General features: G+C 37.6%; 1 protein-coding gene across 1 annotated transcript in view; it reads left to right on the forward strand.

Moving 5' to 3' along the window:
- The window catches only part of HMCN2 (hemicentin 2), a 542,629-nt gene that overhangs the window by 323,341 nt on the left and 191,991 nt on the right, over positions 1-27,297 (forward strand). Inside the window, exons 32-39 of the mRNA XM_053695481.1 lie at positions 8,914-9,068; positions 15,226-15,504; positions 21,461-21,742; positions 23,028-23,136; positions 23,312-23,481; positions 23,808-23,962; positions 25,949-26,045; positions 26,557-26,652. Of these exons, the coding sequence (XP_053551456.1) occupies positions 8,914-9,068; positions 15,226-15,504; positions 21,461-21,742; positions 23,028-23,136; positions 23,312-23,481; positions 23,808-23,962; positions 25,949-26,045; positions 26,557-26,652 (1,343 nt within the window). The remainder of the gene's footprint in view (positions 1-8,913; positions 9,069-15,225; positions 15,505-21,460; positions 21,743-23,027; positions 23,137-23,311; positions 23,482-23,807; positions 23,963-25,948; positions 26,046-26,556; positions 26,653-27,297) is intronic.

The raw sequence follows: 27,297 nt of genomic DNA on the forward strand, positions 1-27,297 counted from the left end.
GCAGTAACTTCATCAGAATCTTGCTATGTAGGAAATCTAGTCCTATTGATTCTGTAACCGTTTGGTTGCCAGATAGATTGCAGTCATCTCTGGCCCTCAAGTAGTTAAACAAATGTCAGCCAGTTATTGGGATGCAGTCAGTGTACAGACAGAAAACCCACTCACATGCAGCTGTTTGATCCCTTAGGGATGATGGAGTTGCTTTATGTCTGCTGTGATGTTGACAGCAGTTAATAAGCACTTAACATATATTGTCTTTCTATTTCCTGACAGTCTTAAAGCAATAGTCTGTAATTAATTATTGGTTGTCTCGGCTTATTTTTCTGCACGTTTTCTGGTTTTGTTCATTAACAGGATGACTGATCTATGGATCCACTAGTATTTCAGTATTACGTTGACCAATCACTGTATAAATACCCAGTAGCCAGTAAGCTTTCTAGCAAGGTCACACAAATAGGAAGGTAATAATGAGTTCGGAGTTCAGAGGTTTATTGCACCTTGAGCTTTGTCTATATCTCTGTATTAATTAAAGGGACAAAATATAGGGGGTGTGAGAGAGTAGGTAATATTGCTAATTTGCTTTAAATGGTGCCACCCTTATAGTAAATATAAAATATAGAAGAAAGATAGAAAAAAATACCAGGGTATATAAGATTACCCTAGAACAGCAAGGGAATAAACGGCACACATAGAAGACTTTCAAAAATTTATTTATAATAATTTCCCAAAAATACACTTAAGTATATAGCGATATCTTATCTGTCAATATCAGTTACCACTAAAGACAGCAAAATCTAAAACATTTTAAGTGCACTTAGACCTAATACTTTCCCTATGCTATAAATTACAAAAAGATATCATAAACAATAAGGGGTTAACCAGAAAACTCATGTTTATAACGAATGTTACATAGAATCTAATGTTTATAGGACATTTATAGTAAGTAGGCAAAATACATGTTAAACATATGGCTGCAGTCCAAACAGAGGTGAACTATATTATGTATCAAAAAGCGCTTGTTTTTCCTCTTTATATATACCAGGGAATCTTCTCTTAAGGCAAATAAATGTGCCGCAAGTAGTACTGCTGGATAAAGAGTCTCTAGCAAGTGTAATAATTCAGTTGGAAAACACAGCATATACTTAGCTTAAGTCCTCCGGTTTTTGTTGTTTCCACTTGTCTTCTGCTTGCAAGCACCTGTGATGATTACTTGGCGTGTGACATCAGCAATAGTGGGAGTGGTCTCTCGTCACCAGGGACTATGAGTGGCTATAGACAGAAGGATCCATTTGAATCAATTTTGCATTGTAAGTTTTGCCAAGAACTTTGACAAATGACTGTATCGCAAAGTTATGTATATGTTCACCTATCGTATAGGCACATCTTCCATTGCACTCCAATAGCACACTCCTCAAAACCACTTACTCCACTGTCGGAGTCACACCTGAAAGATTCGTAGCTCACTTTAAAGGTACAGCTGCATGTATAGAGCCAAAATGTCTCTGAAGAAACAAAAGATTCAGGGAATAGGCCTGGACAGGTGCACTAGAAATCCTGGCCCACGGTACATTCGACAGGTACCTGGGTTCTCATAAACACATAGTGCCAACGCACGTTTCTCCCCCACCTCCAGTATGTGTTACAGGGGATCATCAGGGCATGTAGAGTCCTCAGTGGACTTCCTCTTTTATGCAGATACCTAATTGCTTACAGGTGTTTTTTCCCAAGTATCCTTGCAACACCTTAAAGCTGTATCACTTTTAACCCTGTATTTCAAAAAAGCCTCTCAAAACTCAAAATTGTGTTAGAAAGTAATAGGTAAATATGTTTTGGTTCAACCTAATTCCTGGTTACCCCCAATACTTTCAAATACACAACAGAAGAGATAGAAATTACCCTCTAAACTGGCGCACACTTCAAACAGATGTTTATTATATTTAAAAAAAAAAAAAAAATGAAAATTTATAAAAAGTGGACAAATTCAAGCTTATCGTTTAAACCTTTTGGGAATCTAGTTCCCAGTCTGTAGATCCATTTCGCCTCTTTTTGCAGGAGGACCCTATCATTATTTCCACCACGTCCATTTGTGATGCCTTTATCTATTATGATAAATTTCAATGAATCTACATTTTTATTGTGTACATTACAAAAATGCCTGGCAACATTAGTTTCTCTGGAGTGGAGAATATCGTCCCTGTGCTCCTGTACTCGGTCCTTCACCAATCTTTTCGTTTTTCCAACATAGAAAGCCGTTGGCACTATGTGTTTATGAGAACCCAGGTACCTGTCGAATGTACCGTGGGCCAGGATTTCTAGTGCACCTGTCCAGGCCTATTCCCTGAATCTTTTGTTTCTTCAGAGACATTTTGGCTCTATACATGCAGCTGTACCTTTAAAGTGAGCTACGAATCTTTCAGGTGTGACTCCGACAGTGGAGTAAGTGGTTTTGAGGAGTGTGCTATTGGAGTGCAATGGAAGATGTGCCTATACGATAGGTGAACATATACATAACTTTGCGATACAGTCATTTGTCAAAGTTCTTGGCAAAACTTACAATGCAAAATTGATTCAAATGGATCCTTCTGTCTATAGCCACTCATAGTCCCTGGTGACGAGAGACCACTCCCACTATTGCTGATGTCACACGCCAAGTAATCATCACAGGTGCTTGCAAGCAGAAGACAAGTGGAAACAACAAAAACCGGAGGACTTAAGCTAAGTATATGCTGTGTTTTCCAACTGAATTATTACACTTGCTAGAGACTCTTTATCCAGCAGTACTACTTGCGGCACATTTATTTGCCTTAAGAGAAGATTCCCTGGTATATATAAAGAGGAAAAACAAGCGCTTTTTGATACATAATATAGTTCACCTCTGTTTGGACTGCAGCCATATGTTTAACATGTATTTTGCCTACTTACTATAAATGTCCTATAAACATTAGATTCTATGTAACATTCGTTATAAACATGAGTTTTCTGGTTAACCCCTTATTGTTTATGATGTCTTTTTGTAATTTATAGCATAGGGAAAGTATTAGGTCTAAGTGCACTTAAAATGTTTTAGATTTTGCTGTCTTTAGTGGTAACTGATATTGACAGATAAGATATCGCTATATACTTAAGTGTATTTTTGGGAAATTATTATAAATAAATTTTTGAAAGTCTTCTATGTGTGCCGTTTATTCCCTTGCTGTTCTAGGGTAATCTTATATACCCTGGTATTTTTTTCTATCTTTCTTCTATATTTTATATTTACTATAAGGGTGGCACCATTTAAAGCAAATTAGCAATATTACCTACTCTCTCACACCCCCTATATTTAGTCTTTACTTTTTGAGGATAATAATTTGAGGATTCAATTGTCCTTTTCTGGTGAGATTGGAGTAGATTGCTTAAGGAGTTCTTAGTTTCAAAACTCCTACATTTTCCCACAATCTTGTCTGTCTTTGTTCAGTTGCCACTACCATGGCGTACACTCTCTCAGATGATTTATGGGAGGCAGAACTCAAAGATTCTCTGGCTAATGATATTAGTGGGGGGAATGATGAAAATGATGAAGAAGTGGTAACTATTTTCAGTGCTTTCAGAAAATATAGATACCTTTTGAGTAGACAATTGAAAATTAAAGCAGAAAATGCTAGTCTGGCAAACTATATTGAAAAGAAAATAATCCCTAGGGGACTAAGATTGTCACTTGATCCAGGTGCCAATACAAGGGAGGATGAGGAGGGAGACTCTTTCATAGAAGAATGGAATGAGAAACTCTCCTCAACCTCCCTTGATCTAATGGAAATGATGATCAAAAGAAACAATAAAAGGTTAGAGAAAGTAAAGGGGGAAGCAGAAATAGCAATGATCAAGGTTAACTCTTTCGAATGTGACCCTAAATTTGAGAAATTGAATGGAGAAACAAGCTCAAATATCTCAAAGTTGAAAATTGACATTAAATCAAGAAAATGTAGGAAACTAAGGAGAGATCAGGATGATTATAAAAATGGCAGGGTTTACACATATAAATCTCAGAAAGGGACCTATGACTCCGGGACTGATATGTCAGACTCAGAATCAGGACCCTCAAAAAACTCCCTAGCAAATACACAAATAGAAGGAGGAGGAAAAACAGAAGGGGAAAAAGGAAGAGACCCTTATGGGGGGCAAGGGAAGGAAAAGAGATATCCTACCAGAGAAAAGAGAGGGAGAGGGGACCAGGCTCCACAGAGCAGGGGGAGGTACAGAGGGAGGGGATTACGCAGGGGCTTTTAAAAACCCCAATGGATGAGGAACTACAGATAGTAAACCTCTCCTCTTTTCCTCTAAACCTAGCTCATATCGAACTCCTTAAAAAAGGTATGTCCTTCTGCCCCAATACACCAATTGACAAGTTTGAGGTTATAAAAGACCTACATCTTTTTGCAAGAAAGATTGTCCTGTCTGTCATTATGAAATCTAAATCAGATAACAACTATATGTTAGATGCAACTGATCAAGTGGCCCTTAATGATTTAGAGTTACTTCTTGCTGAAAACCAAGCTGTTTTTGATAATGACACACAGAGAGAATCTTTGGTGGATAGAAAGTATGCCTTTAAACCAAAATCAACATATATGCCTTCACTTTCCCTGGTTCCAGCGGTTAATCTTTTTGTAAAACAAATGGAGAAAGATATAGAAGATATATCGAGCCAACAAACTTTTGATAACCTAAAACCTAGGGAAAGAATAGCACTAAAAGAACTAAGTATGGCCAAAGGTTTGGTGATAAAGCCTGCCGACAAGGGCGGTAATTTGGTTTTACTTGATGAGCATTTTTATGTGAATGAAGTCAAACGGCAGCTAAATAACAAAAAGCAATATGAAAAAATTGGTGGCAACCCTCTGGTCCATGTCCAAAATTCCCTTTTTAAACTTTTGAATTATGCAAGAAGCAAAGGGGTAATTACCCAAAATGAGTTCAAATTCCTATATCCTGAGCATCCAGTTATGCCTGTCTTTTATGTATTGCCAAAGCTGCATAAAAACATGCAGTGCCCCCCGGGAAGGCCTATAGTCTCGGGAATAGGGAGTGCAACTGAAAAAATTGGGGAGTATGTTGATAAATACCTGCGACCCTTTTTACTAACCTTAACATCATATGTTAAAGACACAGCCGATCTTTTGAGAAAGTTGGATGGAGTAGTAGTAAATGAAAAGACCATTCTGGCATCTCTTGATGTAGAGGGTCTTTACTCCTCCATACCACATAAAATAGGCTTAGCAGCAATAAGGAGGTTCTTAGAGACCAGAGGACCAACATATGCTGAACATACTGAATTTGTCTACTCCCTGTTAGAGTTTGTCTTGAAAAATAATATTTTTTCATTTGACGGACAGATATTTCGCCAACTGTGTGGGACAGCGATGGGGGCAGTTTGTGCCCCCACATATGCATGTCTACATCTGGGCCTTTGGGAATCAGAGATCTTTGAGTACTATTCAAGGATCTTTGAGGACAAAGTGCTACTATGGATTAGATATGTGGATGATGTTCTTGTCCTGTGGGATGGGACGGCAGAAGAATTCAATGAATTCGTTGCGGTCCTTAACCACAACGACAAGAACATCATCCTGACGTCAGAAACCAATACAGTAGAACTAAATTTTCTAGATGTGACTTTGAAAAAAGAGGGAGTAAGAATAGTGACGGAAAATTACAGGAAAAAGACCGCAACTAACAATATATTACATGCAGATAGTAGCCATCCGAACCACCTTAAAAAAGGGATCCCGTATGGCCAATTCCTCCGTCTGAGGAGAAATTGCTCTTCTCTCTCCAAGTTTGACACTCATGCAGCCCTAATGAAAGAGAGATTCCTAAAAAGAGGTTATTCTAACAAGTGCCTCAAGAAATCTCTCTGGAAAGCAAGAAATATGTCCAGGGATGACTTACTATATCGCAATAATTCTAAAAATGAAACTAATAAAATTAGATTTATCTCTAATTTTAATAATCAATGGGAGAGTCTAAGGTCAGTTTTCAAGAAAAATTGGCACATCCTATCCCTTGATGAAAAAGTGAACAGTGTGATGGGGGATACACCTTTGCTAACAGCTAGAAAAGCACAAAGTTTAAAGGACAAACTGGTGAGGAGCCAATTCTCAAGGGGCCCTTCGGCCTCAGATTGGCTGAGAAAGGACAGAGGTATTAAGGGTAGCTTTCCATGTGGGCACTGTGTATACTGTGCCCACATGGATAGCACTAAACAATTCTCTGTCCAGGATGGAAAGATCTTTGATATAAGATTCTTCTTTAACTGCAAATCGGAGGGGGTGATATATCTTCTGCGGTGCTCCTGTCCGGCTTTCTATGTTGGAAAAACGAAAAGATTGGTGAAGGACCGAGTACAGGAGCACAGGGACGATATTCTCCACTCCAGAGAAACTAATGTTGCCAGGCATTTTTGTAATGTACACAATAAAAATGTAGATTCATTGAAATTTATCATAATAGATAAAGGCATCACAAATGGACGTGGTGGAAATAATGATAGGGTCCTCCTGCAAAAAGAGGCGAAATGGATCTACAGACTGGGAACTAGATTCCCAAAAGGTTTAAACGATAAGCTTGAATTTGTCCACTTTTTATAAATTTTCATTTTTTTTTTTTTTTTTAAATATAATAAACATCTGTTTGAAGTGTGCGCCAGTTTAGAGGGTAATTTCTATCTCTTCTGTTGTGTATTTGAAAGTATTGGGGGTAACCAGGAATTAGGTTGAACCAAAACATATTTACCTATTACTTTCTAACACAATTTTGAGTTTTGAGAGGCTTTTTTGAAATACAGGGTTAAAAGTGATACAGCTTTAAGGTGTTGCAAGGATACTTGGGAAAAAACACCTGTAAGCAATTAGGTATCTGCATAAAAGAGGAAGTCCACTGAGGACTCTACATGCCCTGATGATCCCCTGTAACACATACTGGAGGTGGGGGAGAAACGTGCGTTGGCACTATGTGTTTATGAGAACCCAGGTACCTGTCGAATGTACCGTGGGCCAGGATTTCTAGTGCACCTGTCCAGGCCTATTCCCTGAATCTTTTGTTTCTTCAGAGACATTTTGGCTCTATACATGCAGCTGTACCTTTAAAGTGAGCTACGAATCTTTCAGGTGTGACTCCGACAGTGGAGTAAGTGGTTTTGAGGAGTGTGCTATTGGAGTGCAATGGAAGATGTGCCTATACGATAGGTGAACATATACATAACTTTGCGATACAGTCATTTGTCAAAGTTCTTGGCAAAACTTACAATGCAAAATTGATTCAAATGGATCCTTCTGTCTATAGCCACTCATAGTCCCTGGTGACGAGAGACCACTCCCACTATTGCTGATGTCACACGCCAAGTAATCATCACAGGTGCTTGCAAGCAGAAGACAAGTGGAAACAACAAAAACCGGAGGACTTAAGCTAAGTGTATGCTGTGTTTTCCAACTGAATTATTACACTTGCTAGAGACTCTTTATCCAGCAGTACTACTTGCGGCACATTTATTTGCCTTAAGAGAAGATTCCCTGGTATATATAAAGAGGAAAAACAAGCGCTTTTTGATACATAATATAGTTCACCTCTGTTTGGACTGCAGCCATATGTTTAACATGTATTTTGCCTACTTACTATAAATGTCCTATAAACATTAGATTCTATGTAACATTCGTTATAAACATGAGTTTTCTGGTTAACCCCTTATTGTTTATGATGTCTTTTTGTAATTTATAGCATAGGGAAAGTATTAGGTCTAAGTGCACTTAAAATGTTTTAGATTTTGCTGTCTTTAGTGGTAACTGATATTGACAGATAAGATATCGCTATATACTTAAGTGTATTTTTGGGAAATTATTATAAATAAATTTTTGAAAGTCTTCTATGTGTGCCGTTTATTCCCTTGCTGTTCTAGGGTAATCTTATATACCCTGGTATTTTTTTCTATCTTTCTTCTATATTTTATAATTAAAGGGACAGTCAACACCAGAACTTTAGTTGTTTTAAAAGATAGATAATCCCTTAATTACCCATTCCCCAGTTTAGCATAACAAACACAGTTTTAATAATACTCTTTTTACCTCTGTGATTACCTTGTATCTAAGCCTCTGCAAACTGCCCCCTTATTTCAGTTCTTTTGACAGACTAGCATTTTAGCCAATCAGTGCTCACTCCTCGATAAATTCACGTGCATGAGCTCATCTTTATCTATATGAAACACATGAACTAACGCCCTCTAGTGGTCAAAATGCATTCAACTTAGAGGCGGCCTTCAAGGTCTAAGAAATTAGCATATGAACCTCCTAGGTTTAGCTTTCAACTAAGAATACCAAGAGAACAAAGCAAAATTGGTGCTAAAAGTAAATTGGAATTTTTTTTAAAATTACATGCCCTATTTGAATCATGAAAGTTTTTTTTGGACTTTGTCTCTTTAAACATCTGTTATCGCTGGACTGGGCTGCAGTGTGAATGGCTGGATAAAAATGCACATTTCAACTTGCGTCTCTTGTGGTTACCACAGATAAAAATCACTTGCGGTCTTGGTCAATGAATATACCTGGATGATTTATACAAGGAGAACATGGTTGTTAGATTTTTATGTCATTGTGTTTTATACAATATTTTATAAATGTTTAAGTTGTGGAATATCTTCATTGCTGAGCATTGTTGTACCTAAATAAACTGTGTGATATAGGAAAGCCTATTACTTTTAATTTGCAAAAGAGAAGATTCTGATGTTTCAAGGAAAGCAACTACAGCAACAACCTGGAACCATCAATATCTAGGTCTTTATTTAATAAAAGGGTTAAAAAGGCTGAGACTTTAGTTTGAACGTCTTTGATATTCTGTTCTTCTGTTTTCGTAAAAAAAAAACAAGGTTATTTGTGTTCTTTCTAGACCTCTGTCTCCTGGGGACTCTTCTGTCCAGCTTTTAGAAGGAGGGCAGGTTCTACGACTCAACTGGACACGGCTTTCGGATCAGGGCCGGTATCAATGCTTAGCCTTTAACCATGCTGGACAGCAAGTCAAGGATTTTAATCTGAAGGTCCACAGTAAGTAGAGAATGCCTACAGAACCACCACAGCTACTGACCTACTGGTGCCTAGGACAGATATAGGTCATTGTATTGCCGTTTGGCCATATCACTGAAACAGACACCATTGTACTGACAGGACTTGGTTATATTGTGAAGTTATTAATAACTGATAATGTGATTGGTTTATTCATTGCTTGATAAAACAGGCAAACGAGTTATCATATTAGTGAGAGGATGTGTAATGTTCACCTGTCGGTTGTTGAAAGGGATTTGAAAACCAAAACATTTTCTTTTGTGATTCAGATAGAACAAACCATTTAAAAATAAATAAATTCCAATTTACTTGTGTTACCAAATTTGCTTCATTCCCATGATATTCTTTGTTGAAGAGATACCTAGGTAGCATCTGGTGCACTTACATGGCAGAAAATGGTGCTGCCCTCTAGTGCTCTTGTAAATGGATAACATTCTTGCACAACTGCTGCCGTATAGTGCTCCAGAAATGGGCCAGCTCCTAAGCATATGCTCCTGCTTTTTAACAAAAGATACCACAAGATCAAAAAAAATGTGATAATAGAAGTAAAGTAGAAAGTTGTTTAAAATCACACGCTCTATCGGAATCATGAAAGAAAAATTTTGTGTTTCATGTTCCTTTTAATACATTTTGCATGGAAATAGGTTGGAAAGATACATTAATAAATATTCAATTTAGCTGTATTTTGTTCCGTGGTTTACATGCGGTTGGATAAAAAGCAATGATTTAAAAAAAAAAAAAATTTAAAAACTAAAAATTTTTATTTAAATTTTTTTTTTTTTAAATAAAATGGTGTTTGAGAAAAAATCTATCTAAAGATAATTTTCTATTTAAGATATAATCCAAAGGTTATTAATCCTGAAATATAGATTATATAGCAAGATGCTTTATATTCATGGCTGTAATGTTTATTTATTTTTGACAAACTAATTCCATTAATCCTCTCACAAGGTCATACTCTCCCAGAGGTTTCTGTAAGATTATTTTGAATATTTTCATATCTAGAAGATATTATCACATATCCGGCTAGGTCGCCCATATACGGGCACGCTGTAAATAACCAGACATTACAAGTGGGTGCTTATTGCTACCGCAAGCACGCGGTAGCAATTAGTGCACAAGAAATTAACCAGAAACCAATTGGCCCTAAAATAAAGTGTCTTTTATTATTTTATTAAATTAATCTTGTTTTTCGTAAAAGAAAAATATTGCACGGAGCAGATTCTAGGAGTTAAAAGTGGCGGGTATGGGGAACTGTGTGTTCCCAGTAAATAGATATGTGTATGCTTATATACATATATATATTTATGTGTTAATATGTGTAATTGTATTGCTTTTTACACATATGAACACATAAATATATATGTATCTAGTCCTATCTATATATATTTACAATTAGCTGCCATCGCGGCACGACTTTACCACCTTCGCTGAGCTAGTTCTCATGCCGAAGCGCACTCTATTGAGTGCATAGCTTTCTAGCAATACGAACTAGAGGTTGCGTTCACAATGCGGGCAACTTCAGATACCAGCACACAATTTTGTGCTCCACTCGTAATCTGGTCCATTATTGGTTTTAATGTTCTCAAAACTGTGAATTTGTGTCTGCAGAAATAGCATGCCCCTTCTTGACAGCAAAATGTTATAAAATAAACATACAGAGTTGAGAAATAGACCTTAAAGGGGCATAGACCCACAAGAAGTACATTTGAAAGTGGTTTAAAATTGAATGTTCTATCTGATTCATGAAAATCTTTCTTGTCCCTATTGTAATGCCATCGCTCCCCTGCAAATCTATGTACACTGAATTAGTCCCTTACTGAGTTTTAAAAAGCTAACTGAATAGAAGAGAGTAATACATCTGCACAAGGAGTAAATTGTGAGGAGGGAGGGGCAAGCAGTAAAAATGAGAGTGAAACCTATAATGTTATTGGTTTAGTTAAATAAAACTAATTAAATTGTTGTTTTTAAAGGGATAATAAATCCTTTTTTTTCATGATTCAGATAGAGCAACAATTTTAAGCAACTTTCTAATTTACTTCTATTATCAATTTTTTTTTTGTTCTTTTTAATTAAAAAGCTGGAATTTAAAGCTTAGGAGCCGGCTCATGTTTGGTGCAGAACCTGGGTTATGCTTGCTTATTGGTTGGCTGAATGTAGTCACCAATAAGCAAGCGCTATCCAGAGTGCTGAACCTAAAATGGACCAGCTCCTAAGCTTTACATTCCTGCTTTTTTAAAAATAAAGATAGCAAGAGAACAAAGAAAATTTGACAATAGGAGTAAATTAGAAAGTTGTTTAAAATTGCTGCTCTATCTGAATCATGAAAGGTAAATATTGGGTTTAGTGTCCCTTTAAGATAATCATTATTTTTCTCCTTACAATAATGTACAGGTGAAAAGTTGATCAAATATGAAAGATTAACCAATAGAACTGGAGATTGTTCACCTATCAATAATTTAATTCATTTATCTATCTATGAAAATCTAATGATATATAACCAAATCAGTAACGGTCTGATATAACGAAAAATAATCTGAAAACTTATTCTAAAAAGAGAAACCTTTATGCAGAAAATCATGATTTAACCCCTTGAGTGCTAACGACGGCTCTGAGTCTTTGCAGAGTTTCACACTCAGGTGCTAACGATGGCTCAGAGCCATCGCTAGCACTCTCCCACCTTGAGGGAGATTTGGGGGCTCCCACCCGCTCCTACCCCGGCAATCAGGCCTGTATAATGACAGGCATCGCCGGGGCTTCACGTTTTGCATGGTGACGTCCGGCACAATGACGTGATGACGTCACCACGCAACTTTATTAAAAAAAGACAATGGACAATATAGGGAAAGGGGCATGCTGCTTAGAAGCCTGTATCTCAGGCATCTAAGCAGCTACAGACCCCCAAGACCCACCGTTGGAAAGGTAATCACCTAACCTTTTCAACTGTATAAGTCTTGGAGATCTGAAAAGAAAGAAAAAAAGTTAAAAAAAATATTGTAAAAAATTAAAAAACCCTCAAATGTGCTTAGCATCCAGGTGGGAAAGTGCTTAGCACTCAAAGGGTTAAATTAATTTGTATTGAGTCACCTGACTAGTGATTTAAATTAAAGCCACCCTGTTTACATGCAACATGAACTAATACCATTGAAGTTGAAACATTCAGAGACCAAATAATGAAAAGATAATGAAATAAATGTATTTTAATGGGCATTGTGTGATGTCATTATAGCCTCATGCTACCTCTGTATTAAAGGGACGTTAAACTAAAGAATGGTTACTGCTCACATACGATTTATCCTGTGCCTGCAGCTCTCTTCAGAGCTGTACTCAGGTGCCGGTTGGTGACACATTTTCATACTGGGAGCACCCATTATGTATCTCGTATATTTCTTGCACCCTGTGACAGAAGTGGTGAACGTTCACAGATAGTGATGGTTATGGCTTTTTCATAGTTATGATTAGCACACACAATACGGAGCGAGAGGTTTATATTTTTACAGTTTATATACAGTTGAAAAGTCACTTAAAGGGACAGTCTACTCCTAAAATGTTATTGTTTAAAAAGATAGATAATCAATGTTTTTCAAATTTTTAAAAAGTTGTAACGGGAACCAAATAAAAAAGCTAAAATAAAACTAGACCCCTTAGTCAGAAATTGTAATTCTTTATAATCTGTGGTGTAAATGAGTAAAATAAGGTGTAAAAAAACAAAACTTTAAATTCAATATTTTTGTGCATTTTTTAATTATATTTTATTACAGTAGAGTGATACTACCACCAAGTGGTAGGATATGGTACTGTTTATTAACTTCATTTTCTTTAAAGGGATAGTAACCCAATTTTTTTTTCTTTCGTGATTCATATAAAGCATGCAATTTTAAACAACTTTCTAATTTACTCCTATTATCAATTTTTCTTTGTATTCTTACTATCTTTATTTGAAAAACAGAAATGTTAAGCTTAGGAGCTAGCCCAATTTTGGTTTAGCCACCAATCAGCAAGCGCTACCCAGTGTTCTGAACCAAAAATGGGCCTTCTCTTAAGTTTACATTCCTGCTTTTTCAAATAAAGATACCAAGAGAGCGAAGTAAAATTGATAATATGAGTAAATTAGAAAGTTGCTTAAAATTGCATGCTCTATCTGAATCATGAAAGAAAAAAATGGGTTTACTATCCCTTTAAGATCAATGTATATAGTTCATAAATATTCTGAGACTAGGGCCTTAAGTCCTTTATATTTCTTTCTTTTACAAACATTAGCTGCAAATCTCAGACAAATCAGATAGGTTTGAATATTATGTGCTAATAGATATCTGCTGTAGATCTGCCAGTTCGCCAAATTATGTTTCATTAAAGGAACTCTAAAGTCAAAAATAAACTTTATTGATACAGATCCCAGCAATTTTAATTAAACTTTTCAATTCACTCCCATTATTAAAATCTTTTTATATTTACAGTTTCCGAGACACCAGCTCCTACTGAGCATGTGCAAGAATTCGCAGTATATACACATATGCATTTTGTGATTGGCTTACAGCTGTCACATGATGCAAGGCGAAGGAATATAATTGAACTAACTTTAAAATTTACCAGAATAAAATCTACTACTTTTGCATTGTGTTTTTTTTATCATGCAATTGTTTATTGTGCAGTTCTGCTGTGTTTAATTCTCCTTTTAACCTTCCTATATTACTTATATACCATAGTGAAGGTTGTTCATTACAAGTCGCGGGGCAAATCAGTTGCAAAAACTCCGCATGCGTTATGGCTTTTTCGCATTTGGAGTTGCGCAGCTATTACAAGTTGCAAAATAACTTATTTTGGATGCGCGTTAAGCCGCGTAATCTAAACAGCCAAATCGCGGGCGTGTTCACGTATTCCCCATAGAAGTCAATGGAGAAGACAAATAGAAAAAAACAAAACACTAAAACCCTAATATGTGGCGCAAAGCCCATGACTCCTCGAAAAGTGTACATGAAAATGCGAATATTTCATATTACGAAAATGTTTTCGTAACAGAATATGTTCTATTTATTTATAAATAATTAATTCTTGATATATGTGATGATTTTTGGACAGATATATCTATTTATTGCGAGATATGTATATGAATATATAAATGTCTAGATATTTCGAGATCTATATGCGAATATCGCTTTGAAAATCCCTCTGTGATATGGTTTAATGTGCATAAGATTGTAATGTGAAATATTTACATTATCTCCATAGTTAAACATATCTCTATACATAAATGCATGTTTCTCTATGTATGTGTATGTAAGTCAATGTAAAATCCCTTTTTTTTCTAACACCCGAGATCTCCTATCTTTAGCTCTTATAACTTTTGTGTGCAATATATTTTTAAAATAATATTTATTAGACAGTGTTAATATGAGTGGAACTGTACTTTGTAATGTATTTTTGTAGTGTTTCGTGACATTTTTTTGTTGCAGAAAACTGTTAACTACAGCTCTTTGAGCGCAGAAAGGATTGTTGTTTAAAAGGCTATTGTGGGAGCGCAATTTTTCAAGACTTGTAATATCTGCGCAATGGAAATTGCTTGTGAAAATACACGCAATTAATACTCTTGCCCTTAGAGGGTTATATAACTGTCCAGCATTCTACTTTTTACTTCTTGAAATGAAAAAAGATGCAGAACTAGAAAATTCATGAGGAAAAATATATTTCAATTGGACTTTGCTGGGATTTGAACCTGTAACCCTGACAGCTACAGAGTTTTATTTTTACTATATATATAATCTACTTGGTAACAAAACAAATGGCAACTAACATTATGGCTACTTATTTTGTGTATGGGTGGTGCATTACCTTTAAAAATACAAGTGTTTACAGGGTTTTATTTTACTTAATGGTGTCAATGAATACTCACGGTTTACGAAAGAGGCTTATTTAATGTAGAAATGAATGTCTTGTAGAGCTTGTAAAGTACACTAATCCCCTGACATGGTTTCTCATTAAGCCATATAAAGCTGAATAGAATAAAATGAAATCTATTACAATTGTGTCTCGGTTCAGTCTTCATGCACGTGCTTTGTTGCTTTAGAGAAAGCAAAATGACAGTAATTGTAGGGCAGTTTGCTTAAATCATACAAGAATTTGACGTTATCATTCTTTTTAGGTCCGCCGACAATTTGGGCATCTAATGAAACAACAGACGTGACTTCTCTGCTGCACGGTGCTGTGGAGCTGAAGTGTGAAGCCCGAGGATCTCCCCCTCCCAGCATCACCTGGTTTAAGGACAAGCGGCCTATTGTGTCCAGCTCAAGGGCGATGTACCGGGACAGCGGTAGGATTCTGCAGCTTAGCAGGGTCCAGCTGTCTGATGTTGGCACTTACACCTGCAGAGCCCATAATCAAGCTGGCACAGCTGAGAAATCTTATCGGCTGGAGATTTATGGTACGTTTTCCCACTTGGACCATTTGTAACTCAGTGCTCCAGTAAATGTGGTTCACCTGTATCTGCAAACACTGCAGCTTCATTTGAAGGAAAGAAAGAGATGCATTTGCATTGTCTTTCATACTGTATATGTAATGTTTTACAAGGAAATAACAGTGTAAATCAACCTCCCAGAGGAAGATGGTAAAGAGAGAGATGTGTTTGCATCTGAAATAGCTGTTTTTTGTTCATTGAATCACCCATTGTTATTAACCATTTTAATACATAACTATTCGACCAAACATGATCAGGTATGCTCTTTCTGCAGGGTCAGCCTATTTAAATTGGCATATTCTTGCGAACACCAGATGATGGTTTTAATGAGCAAACAGCTATGTCAAATACAAAAACCAAGAACATACTTTTAATACTCTGCAGTAACTATAACAAAACATTTGGAACACACTAAGAAGCACATTTTGCAGTACTGTGTCCCTTAAAGGGACATGAAACCCAAACATTTTCTTTCATGATTTAGATAGAGAATACAATTTTAAACAACTTTCCAATTTACTTCTATTATTTAATTTGCTTCCTTCCCTTGTTATTCTTTGCTGAAAGGTTTATCTAGGCAAGCTCAGGAGCAGCAGAGAACCTAGGTTCTGGCTGTTGATTGGTGGCTGCATATATATACTGATTGTGATTGGCTCACCCATGTGTTCAGTTAGAAACCATTAGTGCATTGCTGCTCCTTCAACAAATGATACAAAGAGAATGAAACAGATTAGATAATAGAAGTAAATTTGAAAGTTGTTTAAAATTGTATTCTCTATCTGAATCATGAAAGAACATTTTTGGGTTCCATGTCCCTTTAAAGACAACTAACAGATACTCTAAAACTTAAACTGTAACTGAAATATTTATTTACACTGTGCTCTGCAAATATTACATTTGAATACATATATTTTTGCATGCGCCCTTTCAAGAAGTCTGCGCCTCATTTTGCAAAATGAGTATGTCTTAGAAAGAACCAACCTGCCATGCAGTGTAACTCTAATGAGTATGTCTTATAAAGAACCAAGCTGCCATGCAGTGTAACTCTAATGAGTATGTCTTAGAAAGAACCAAGCTGCCATGCAGTGTAACTCTAATGAGTATGTCATAGAAAGAACCAAGCTGCCATGCAGTGTAACTCTAATGAGTATGTCTTATAAAGAACCAAGCTGCCATGCAGTGTAACTCTAATGAGTATGTCTTATAAAGAACCAAGCTGCCATGCAGTGTAACTCTAATGAGTATGTCTTATAAAGAACCAAGCTGCCATGCAGTGTAACTCTAATGAGTATGTCTTAGAAAGAACCAAGCTGCCATGCAGTGTAACTCTAATGAGTATGTCTTATAAAGAACCAAGCTGCCATGCAGTGTAACTCTAATGAGTATGTCTTAGAAAGAACCAAGCTGCCATGCAGTGTAACTCTGAGTATGTCATAGAAAGAACCAAGCTGCCATGCAGTGTAACTCTAATGAGTATGTCATATAAAAAACCAAGCTGCCATGCAGTGTAACTCTAATGAGTATGTCTTAGAAAGAACCAAGCTGCCATGCAGTGTAACTCTGAGTATGTCTTAGAAAGAACCAAGCTGCCATGCAGTGTAACTCTAATGAGTATGTCATAGAAAGAACCAAGCTACCATGCAGTGTAACTCTAATGAGTATGTCTTAGAAAGAACCAAGCTGCCATGCAGTGTAACTCTAATGAGTATGTCTTAGAAAGAACCAAGCTGCCATGCAGTGTAACTCTGAGTATGTCTTAGAAAGAACCAAGCTGCCATGCAGTGTAACTCTAATGAGTATGTCATAGAAAGAACCAAGCTGCCATGCAGTGTAACTCTAATGAGTATGTCATAGAAAGAACCAAGCTGCCATGCAGTGTAACTCTAATGAGTATGTCATAGAAAGAACCAAGCTGCCATGCAGTGTAACTCTAATGAGTATGTCTTATAGAGAACCAAGCTGCCATGCAGTGTAACTCTAATGAGTATGTCTTAGAAAGAACCAAGCTGCCATGCAGTGTAACTCTAATGAGTATGTCTTATAGAGAACCAAGCTGCCATGCAGTGTAACTCTAATGAGTATGTCTTAGAAAGAACCAAGCTGCCATGCAGTGTAACTCTAATGAGTATGTCATAGAAAGAACCAAGCTGCCATGCAGTGTAACTCTAATGAGTATGTCATAGAAAGAAACAAACTGCCATGCAGTGTAACTCTGAGTATGTCTTAGAAAGAACCAAGCTGCCATGCAGTGTAACTCTAATGAGTATGTCTTAGAAAGAACCAAGCTGCCATGCAGTGTAACTCTAATGAGTATGTCATAGAAAGAACCAAGCTGCCATGCAGTGTAACTCTAATGAGTATGTCATAGAAAGAACCAAGCTGCCATGCAGTGTAACTCTAATGAGTATGTCATAGAAAGAACCAAGCTGCCATGCAGTGTAACTCTGAGTATGTCTTATAAAGAACCAAGCTGCCATGCAGTGTAACTCTGAGTATGTCTTAGAAAGAAACAAGCTGCCATGCAGTGTAACTCTGAGTATGTCTTAGAAAGAACCAAACTGCCATGCAGTGTAACTCTAATGAGTATGTCATAGAAAGAACCAAGCTGCCATGCAGTGTAACTCTAATGAGTATGTCTTATAAAGAACCAAGCTGCCATGCAGTGTAACTCTGAGTATGTCTTAGAAAGAACCAAGCTGCCATGCAGTGTAACTCTGAGTATGTCATAGAAAGAACCAAGCTGCCATGCAGTGTAACTCTAATGAGTATGTCTTATAAAGAACCAAGCTGCCATGCAGTGTAACTCTGAGTATGTCTTAGAAAGAACCAAGCTGCCATGCAGTGTAACTCTGAGTATGTCATAGAAAGAACCAAGCTGCCATGCAGTGTAACTCTAATGAGTATGTCTTAGAAAGAACCAAGCTGCCATGCAGTGTAACTCTAATGAGTATGTCATAGAAAGAACCAAGCTGCCATGCAGTGTAACTCTGAGTATGTCTTAGAAAGAACCAAGCTGCCATGCAGTGTAACTCTAATGAGTATGTCTTAGAAAGAACCAAGCTGCCATGCAGTGTAACTCTAATGAGTATGTCTTAGAAAGAACCAAGCTGCCATGCAGTGTAACTCTAATGATTATGTCTTATAAAGAACCAAGCTGCCATGCAGTGTAACTCTAATGAGTATGTCATAGAAAGAACCAAGCTGCCATGCAGTGTAACTCTAATGAGTATGTCATAGAAAGAACCAAGCTGCCATGCAGTGTAACTCTAATGAGTATGTCATAGAAAGAACCAAGCTGCCATGCAGTGTAACTCTGAGTATGTCATAGAAAGAACCAAGCTGCCATGCAGTGTAACTCTAATGAGTATGTCATATAAAGAACCAAGCTGCCATGCAGTGTAACTCTGAGTATGTCTTAGAAAGAACCAAGCTGCCATGCAGTGTAACTCTAATGAGTATGTCTTAGAAAGAACCAAGCTGCCATGCAGTGTAACTCTAATGAGTATGTCATAGAAAGAACCAAGCTGCCATGCAGTGTAACTCTAATGAGTATGTCTTAGAAAGAACCAAGCTGCCATGCAGTGTAACTCTAATGAGTATGTCATAGAAAGAACCAAGCTGCCATGCAGTGTAACTCTAATGAGTATGTCTTAGAAAGAACCAAGCTGCCATGCAGTGTAACTCTAATGAGTATGTCATAGAAAGAACCAAGCTGCCATGCAGTGTAACTCTAATGAGTATGTCATAGAAAGAACCAAGCTGCCATGCAGTGTAACTCTAATGAGTATGTCATAGAAAGAACCAAGCTGCCATGCAGTGTAACTCTAATGAGTATGTCATAGAAAGAACCAAGCTGCCATGCAGTGTAACTCTAATGAGTATGTCATAGAAAGAACCAAGCTGCCATGCAGTGTAACTCTAATGAGTATGTCATAGAAAGAACCAAGCTGCCATGCAGTGTAACTCTAATGAGTATGTCATAGAAAGAACCAAGCTGCCATGCAGTGTAACTCTAATGAGTATGTCTTATAGAGAACCAAGCTGCCATGCAGTGTAACTCTAATGAGTATGTCTTAGAAAGAACCAAGCTGCCATGCAGTGTAACTCTAATGAGTATGTCATATAAAGAACCAAGCTGCCATGCAGTGTAACTCTGAGTATGTCATAGAAAGAACCAAGCTGCCATGCAGTGTAACTCTAATGAGTATGTCATAGAAAGAACCAAGCTGCCATGCAGTGTAACTCTAATGAGTATGTCATAGAAAGAACCAAGCTGCCATGCAGTGTAACTCTAATGAGTATGTCATAGAAAGAACCAAGCTGCCATGCAGTGTAACTCTGAGTATGTCATAGAAAGAACCAAGCTGCCATGCAGTGTAACTCTAATGAGTATGTCTTAGAAAGAACCAAGCTGCCATGCAGTGTAACTCTAATGAGTATGTCATAGAAAGAACCAAGCTGCCATGCAGTGTAACTCTGAGTATGTCTTAGAAAGAACCAAGCTGCCATGCAGTGTAACTCTAATGAGTATGTCTTAGAAAGAACCAAGCTGCCATGCAGTGTAACTCTAATGAGTATGTCATAGAAAGAACCAAGCTGCCATGCAGTGTAACTCTAATGAGTATGTCATATAAAGAACCAAGCTGCCATGCAGTGTAACTCTAATGAGTATGTCATATAAAGAACCAAGCTGCCATGCAGTGTAACTCTAATGAGTATGTCATAGAAAGAACCAAGCTGCCATGCAGTGTAACTCTGAGTATGTCTTAGAAAGAACCAAGCTGCCATGCAGTGTAACTCTAATGAGTATGTCTTAGAAAGAACCAAGCTGCCATGCAGTGTAACTCTAATGAGTATGTCATAGAAAGAACCAAGCTGCCATGCAGTGTAACTCTAATGAGTATGTCTTAGAAAGAACCAAGCTGCCATGCAGTGTAACTCTAATGAGTATGTCTTAGAAAGAACCAAGCTGCCATGCAGTGTAACTCTAATGAGCATGTCTTAGAAAGAACCAAGCTACCATGCAGTGTAACTCTAATGAGTATGTCTTAGAAAGAACCAAGCTGCCATGCAGTGTAACTCTAATGAGTATGTCATAGAAAGAACCAAGCTGCCATGCAGTGTAACTCTGAGTATGTCTTAGAAAGAACCAAGCTGCCATGCAGTGTAACTCTAATGAGTATGTCTTAGAAAGAACCAAGCTGCCATGCAGTGTAACTCTAATGAGTATGTCATAGAAAGAACCAAGCTGCCATGCAGTGTAACTCTAATGAGTATGTCATAGAAAGAACCAAGCTGCCATGCAGTGTAACTCTAATGAGTATGTCATAGAAAGAACCAAGCTACCATGCAGTGTAACTCTAATGAGTATGTCATAGAAAGAACCAAGCTGCCATGCAGTGTAACTCTAATGAGTATGTCTTAGAAAGAACCAAGCTGCCATGCAGTGTAACTCTAATGAGTATGTCATAGAAAGAACCAAGCTGCCATGCAGTGTAACTCTGAGTATGTCATAGAAAGAACCAAGCTGCCATGCAGTGTAACTCTAATGAGTATGTCATATAAAGAACCAAGCTGCCATGCAGTGTAACTCTAATGAGTATGCCATAGAAAGAACCAAGCTGCCATGCAGTGTAACTCTGAGTATGTCATAGAAAGAACCAAGCTGCCATGCAGTGTAACTCTAATGAGTATGTCTTAGAAAGAACCAAGCTGCCATGCAGTGTAACTCTAATGAGTATGTCATAGAAAGAACCAAGCTGCCATGCAGTGTAACTCTGAGTATGTCATAGAAAGAACCAAGCTGCCATGCAGTGTAACTCTGAGTATGTCATAGAAAGAACCAAGCTGCCATGCAGTGTAACTCTAATGAGTATGGGGGTACAGGGGTCTCGGAAGTCATTATGTTTTATTTCCCCCTTAGTTGCTCCTGATATTGAAGGAGGAGGTATAAAACCACTGGACATTAAAGCCACTGTTGGTCATTTTCTGGAGCTCGAGTGTTCTGCGTCTGGTCATCCTCCTCCCACACTTTCCTGGTTGAAGGACGGATTGATGTTGTCTGAAAGAGATGGATTACAGATCCGGGGTGGTGGTCGGACCCTTCATATTGCTACAGTGACGGAGAGCACACAGGGGACATTCATGTGTGTAGCTGTCAGCCTAGCTGGAGAAACTGTGCTTCACTACACTGTAACCGTATTGGGTAAGAACAGCCCTAATGTCCCCTTGTGAGTGAGGACACTTGGGTGCAATTATTGTACATATGTAAAATGTGTGTATTAATATCATAAACATAATTATCCATTTACATAAAAATTACACCTGCAGTCTCTGCTTATTCAGAATTCAAACCTTTCTTCCCGCCCCCCCCTGTTCAATGTCAAGATTCTAACTGGTCATCGGAAATGTATTACATCACACAAGATAAGAACACCACACGTGAACCCCATGGTGTAATGTCTTCAGATAACAAACCACTTGTAGACAAATGAGGGCAGGTCATTTTAAAACAACTTCCCAATTTACCTTTATCATCAAATTTGTCTTTGTTCTTTTAGTATTCTTTGTTGAAGGTTAAACCTAGGTAGGATCAAAGGCTAATTACTAAACCCTTGAAGGCCGCCTCTTATCTCCGTGCATTTTGACAGTTTTTCACCCTTAGGGGCCTATTTATCAAGCTCCTCGTGGAGCTTGATGCCCCGTGTTTCTGGCGAGCCTTCAGACTCGCCAGAAACACAAGTTATGAAGCTGCGGTCTAAAGACCGCTGCTCCATAACCTGTCCGCCTGCTCTGAGGAGGTGGACAGACATCGCTAGAAATCAACCTGATCGAATACAATCGGGTTGATTGACACCCCCTGCTAGCGGCCGATTGGCCGTGAATCTGCAGGGGGCGGCATTGCACCAGCAGTTCACAAGAACTGCTTGTGCAATGCTGAATGCGGAGAGCGTAATGCTGTCCGCATTCAGCGATGTCTGTCGGACATGATTCGCTGATCGGATCATGTCGGACAGATATTTGATAAATCTGCCCCATAGACAGCACTAGTTAATTTGTGTCATATAGATAACACTGTGCTCACTCCAGTGGAGTTATTTATGAGTCAGCACTGATTGGCTAAAATGCAAGTTTGTCAAAAGCACTGAGATAAGGGGGCAGCTCTGCAGAGGCTTAGATACAAGGTAATCACAGAGGTAAAAAGTATATTAATATAACAGAGTTGATTATGCAAAACTGGGGAATGGGTAATAAAGAGATTATCTATTTTTTTAAACAATAAACATTTTCATGTAGACCGTCCCTTTAAAGTAATTTGTATAGAAAGTCATCGTTGTTACAGAGTTTTATAACAGTCAACTTGCTGAATGTTCAATACTAAAAATTCTGTTAGAGTGTGAATATTTGCTGCCTATTATAGAAGACATTATTTTCCTTTATTTAACTGTTGTTTTATATCAAAATAAATCTTTTTTTCCCCTCTTTCTCAGTTCCCCCTAAAGTTCTAATTAACGAAGGCATTGGACATGTGAATGTGACTGCAAACGATCCACTGGCGCTTACCTGCCATGTTACGGGATTCCCAACTCCGAGGGTCAGGTAGGTTGAAGCAGAGATTAAACTAGGAATAGTAATACATCTATATCTAATGGATAAGAAACGTGGCACCATTTGTGGCACATAAGCTTTTCTGGGTCAGAAAACTGCTGTAAAACATTACGGCCCTAACAGGTACCACCCAATTTATCCACATTATCACTTTGTCTTTTTGTAGGTGGTTAAGGAATGGCCATCTCATTGACAAACAAAATGGTGTGGAATTATTAGATGAAGGAAGAATATTAGCCATCAGCCTAATACAGGCGAGACACGCAGGGAGTTACATATGTAAAGCTGACAGTGAGGCCGGTACCGCAGAGGAAGAGGTGGTTGTATCTGTGCAAGGTTAGTATACCGGGGTGTTCTCATCCTGAGAAGGAAGACCTCATTCAATGTCTCACTTATTATTATGCCATCAATTATTGTAGTTTTATATTAATACAAAACGTGTTTTTTATTATTATAAATTGTTTGATAAAGTTTTGTTAGACTTGTTGTCTGATACACTAAGAGGTCTCAGCACCTGAAACTGATTTATATGCTGGGTTCTTAATGTTTAGGAATAATTTGTGAGAAAGAAACTCTATGGCAGGTTGTGCTATAATGTTTATAATTGTGATTCTTCACCAAATACATTTTCTTTTATCTCTGTTCCTATGTCTGTATGACAGAGCTACCTACAGTTATCATATCTGGGGGCAGTAGCATGGTCGTTCCATTCCTGGGTTCAGTGGTTCTGCAATGTGACGTGTTAGGAACTCCGCCCCTGTCTGTGACCTGGTGGAAAGATGGCTCCCCTCTGTCCCTCAGTGGAACTACGCTGCAGGTAGATATAATACATGCCAGAATTTATGGGACAGTATACACCAATTTTCATTTAACTGCATGTAACAGACACTACTATATAGAATAATATGCACAGATACTGATCTAAAAGTCCAGTGTAAAACCTTTTAAAAACTTACTTAGAAGCTCCCAGTTTAGCTCTGTTAATTAAATAAGCCTGGGACAACCACTGAAAGGGGCTAAGAGCAGACCCTCCCCTGCATATGAAACAACCCATTATACAAACTGAAGCAGTCTAAAGTCTGTATACATCAGTATACATCTAAAATGTTGGGGCTTGGTTAGGAGTCTGAAAATCAGCACAATGTTATTTAAAAATAAGAAAAACTATATTTTTTTCAAAAACACTCCCAGGTGGGCTTAGGTTATAGCAGATTAGGGGTTAATAGTGTAGGTCGTGCTGGTGTGAGGGCGCGTAAGGGGTTAATATTAGCATTACATTTTTATACAATATTTTAAGGACCATTAAAGGGACGGTAAAGTCATAATTAGACATTCATGATTTAGACAGAGAATACAATTTTAAACAACTTTCCAATTTACTTCTGTTATTGAATTTGCTTCCTTCTCTTGTTGTTCTTTGCTGAAAGATTTATCTAGGTAATCACAGGAGCAGCAAAGAACCTAGGTTCTAGCTGTTGATTGGTGGCTGCATATATATAGGCCGAATGTCATTGGCTCATTCACCCATGTGTTCATTTAGAAACCAGTAGTGCATTGCTGCTCCTCCTTCAACAAATGATACCAAGAGAATGAAGCAAATTTGATATTAGAAGTAATCTGAAAAGTTGTTTAAAATTGTACATTCTACCCAAATCATGAAAGAAAATGTTGGTGTTTCATGTGCCTTTAAATGATATGTTTTCATGTATAATGCATATTAATTTAATAATTGTATAGAAATTATACTGCATTGTGTTTAGTGTTCTTTTTATCATTTAAAACATAAATATATAATTGTAAATATATATTTATGTTATCAAAGTCACGCAAAAAAAGCTGTATAATTTCTATATGATTACAATAATATATATTATAGAAGAAAAGGCGATCATTTAAACATTGTATATAAATGTATGGACAGAGCTCCTATAGTTCTAATAGGGAGTTGTTTTATCTTTATAGGTCAGGTATAGTGGAGACAAGACGTAGATATAGGTATTCTGTGGCAGTTACGTAGCTGCGTGTTCCAGGGGAGTAACCTGCATCTTGATTGGGATACATTGCCAGTAGTGCGATATATTCCAATCTCTGAAGTGTAGGTTACGTGTAGGGATTCAGTCATGTTTGTCTTTTCAGTGGTGAGACTTTACAGTGTGAGGCAGGTAGTGGTTTAGTAACAGTAAGGTCAGGTATGTAGTATTTGAATTGTTCCTACACACAAACCGGTTTGGTTCTATTGAGCTCACTGTCTGTGCTGAGTACTTCAAATACAGCCGCTGATAGTGCCGACAAGTGGCGATGTCAGCAGACTTTTGCTGAAGCCGTGATCCCTATTATATCCTATGGGAGACACATCGCTACTCGCCGGCACTTCGTGGGTCTGCCCCTTTTATTTTAATATATCGACAGACCGACGGACTGCGAGTCTGGTGAACCCAAGCAGGCAGTTTCTTGTTGTTGTGACAATCTTTTAAATATTGGAGCCTGCGAGAGATGGGTGAAGCATACAGAAAGAAATATAATCACAAAAAAGAACAAAGGAGATATTTTTAATCATGGGCAGTGGAGGCATATTTTTTTTATATTATGGTACTGTAGGAAACTTACAAAGCTTCAAACATTTTATCTTTTTTGTTTTTATTGTTTCTATAATAAGGATACAATAAAGCAGTTATTTGGGTAGTTACAGACACAAAGTGAATACTGTCATCCAGTCTAGTTCTCTCACCCTGAAAATCTGATATCTAGCACTGCTTTATTGGTGCTGTTATAAATTGGGAATGCAAATGTTTCTCTCCCGCAGATTGATTCAATTTCTGTCTCGGATGAAGGACGTTACACCTGTGTGGCCACAAATTCCGTTGGCGAAGGAAAACAAGACATCATTCTGACAGTGCTGGGTAAGATGAAATTCTCTCAGTCGGTGCAAAAAGATTACTTTCTGTCTGGTTTATTAAAGTTTTGTTCTCAGACTACTAGCACCTGAATATTATCTATTATTTAAAGGGACAGTCTAGTCAAAAGTAAAATTTCCTGATTCAGATAGGGCATGCAATTTTAAACAACGTTCCAATTTGTGGAGTTATTTATGAATCAACACTGATTGGCTAACATGCAAGTCTGTCAAAAGAACTGAATAAGGGGGCAGTCTGTAGAGGCTTAGATATAAGGTAATCACAGAGGTAAAAGGTGTATTATTATAACTGTGTTGGTTATGTAAAACTGGGGAATAGGTAATAAAGGGATTATCTATGTTTTTAAACAATAACAATTCTGGAGTAGACTCTCCCTTTAGTAATATGTGCCAGATTTTACATCATACTAAGAAGACTTTAGTGTTACTCAGGGTTTATTCCCTTTTTCAACTGTTTATTTACACTACATGGGTTTGTTTCTGTCTCCTTTATTTAGTGCCGCCTAACATTGAGCCTACGGAGGTGAATCAGACTATTGTGGAAAATCTCCCAGCATCCTTAGAGTGCCTAGCATCAGGCAACCCACCTCCCGGTATGCACTGTTCAAGCAATTTCACCTCTACATGAATACATGGTGTTTGTGTCACAATATAAAGATAGCCAAAAAGAGCAATATCCTCTGGTACAGGGGACCGGTAAGAAAACTGATAACATCACTGAGATTTCCCTTTCTGCGTGCACAGTGCCTCAAAAATGACAAAAAATAGTGCTTACTTAAGTGCAGGCAGTGTAACACGTAAGTACATTGCTCTAGTAGTTATTGTATCACTGGATTACAAACAGTAGTGCTTACTTAAGTGCAGGCAGTGTAACACGTAAGTGCATTGCTCTAGTAGTTAGTGAATCACTGTATTACAAACAATAGTGCTTACTTAAGTGCAGGCAGTGTAACACATAAGTGCATTGCTCTAGTAGTTATTGTATCACTGGATTACAAACAATAGTGCTTACTTAAGTGCAGGCAGTGTAACACGTAAGTACATTGCTCTAGTAGTTATTGTATCACTGGATTACAAACAATAGTGCTTACTTAAGTGCAGGCAGTGTAACACGTAAGTGCATTGCTCTAGTAGTTAGTGAATCACTGTATTACAAACAATAGTGCTTACTTAAGTGCAGGCAGTGTAACACATAAGTGCATTGCTCTAGTAGTTATTGTATCACTGGATTACAAACA

This window comes from Bombina bombina, chromosome 12 (assembly GCF_027579735.1).
Source record: "Bombina bombina isolate aBomBom1 chromosome 12, aBomBom1.pri, whole genome shotgun sequence".
Lineage (NCBI taxonomy): Eukaryota > Metazoa > Chordata > Amphibia > Anura > Bombinatoridae > Bombina > Bombina bombina.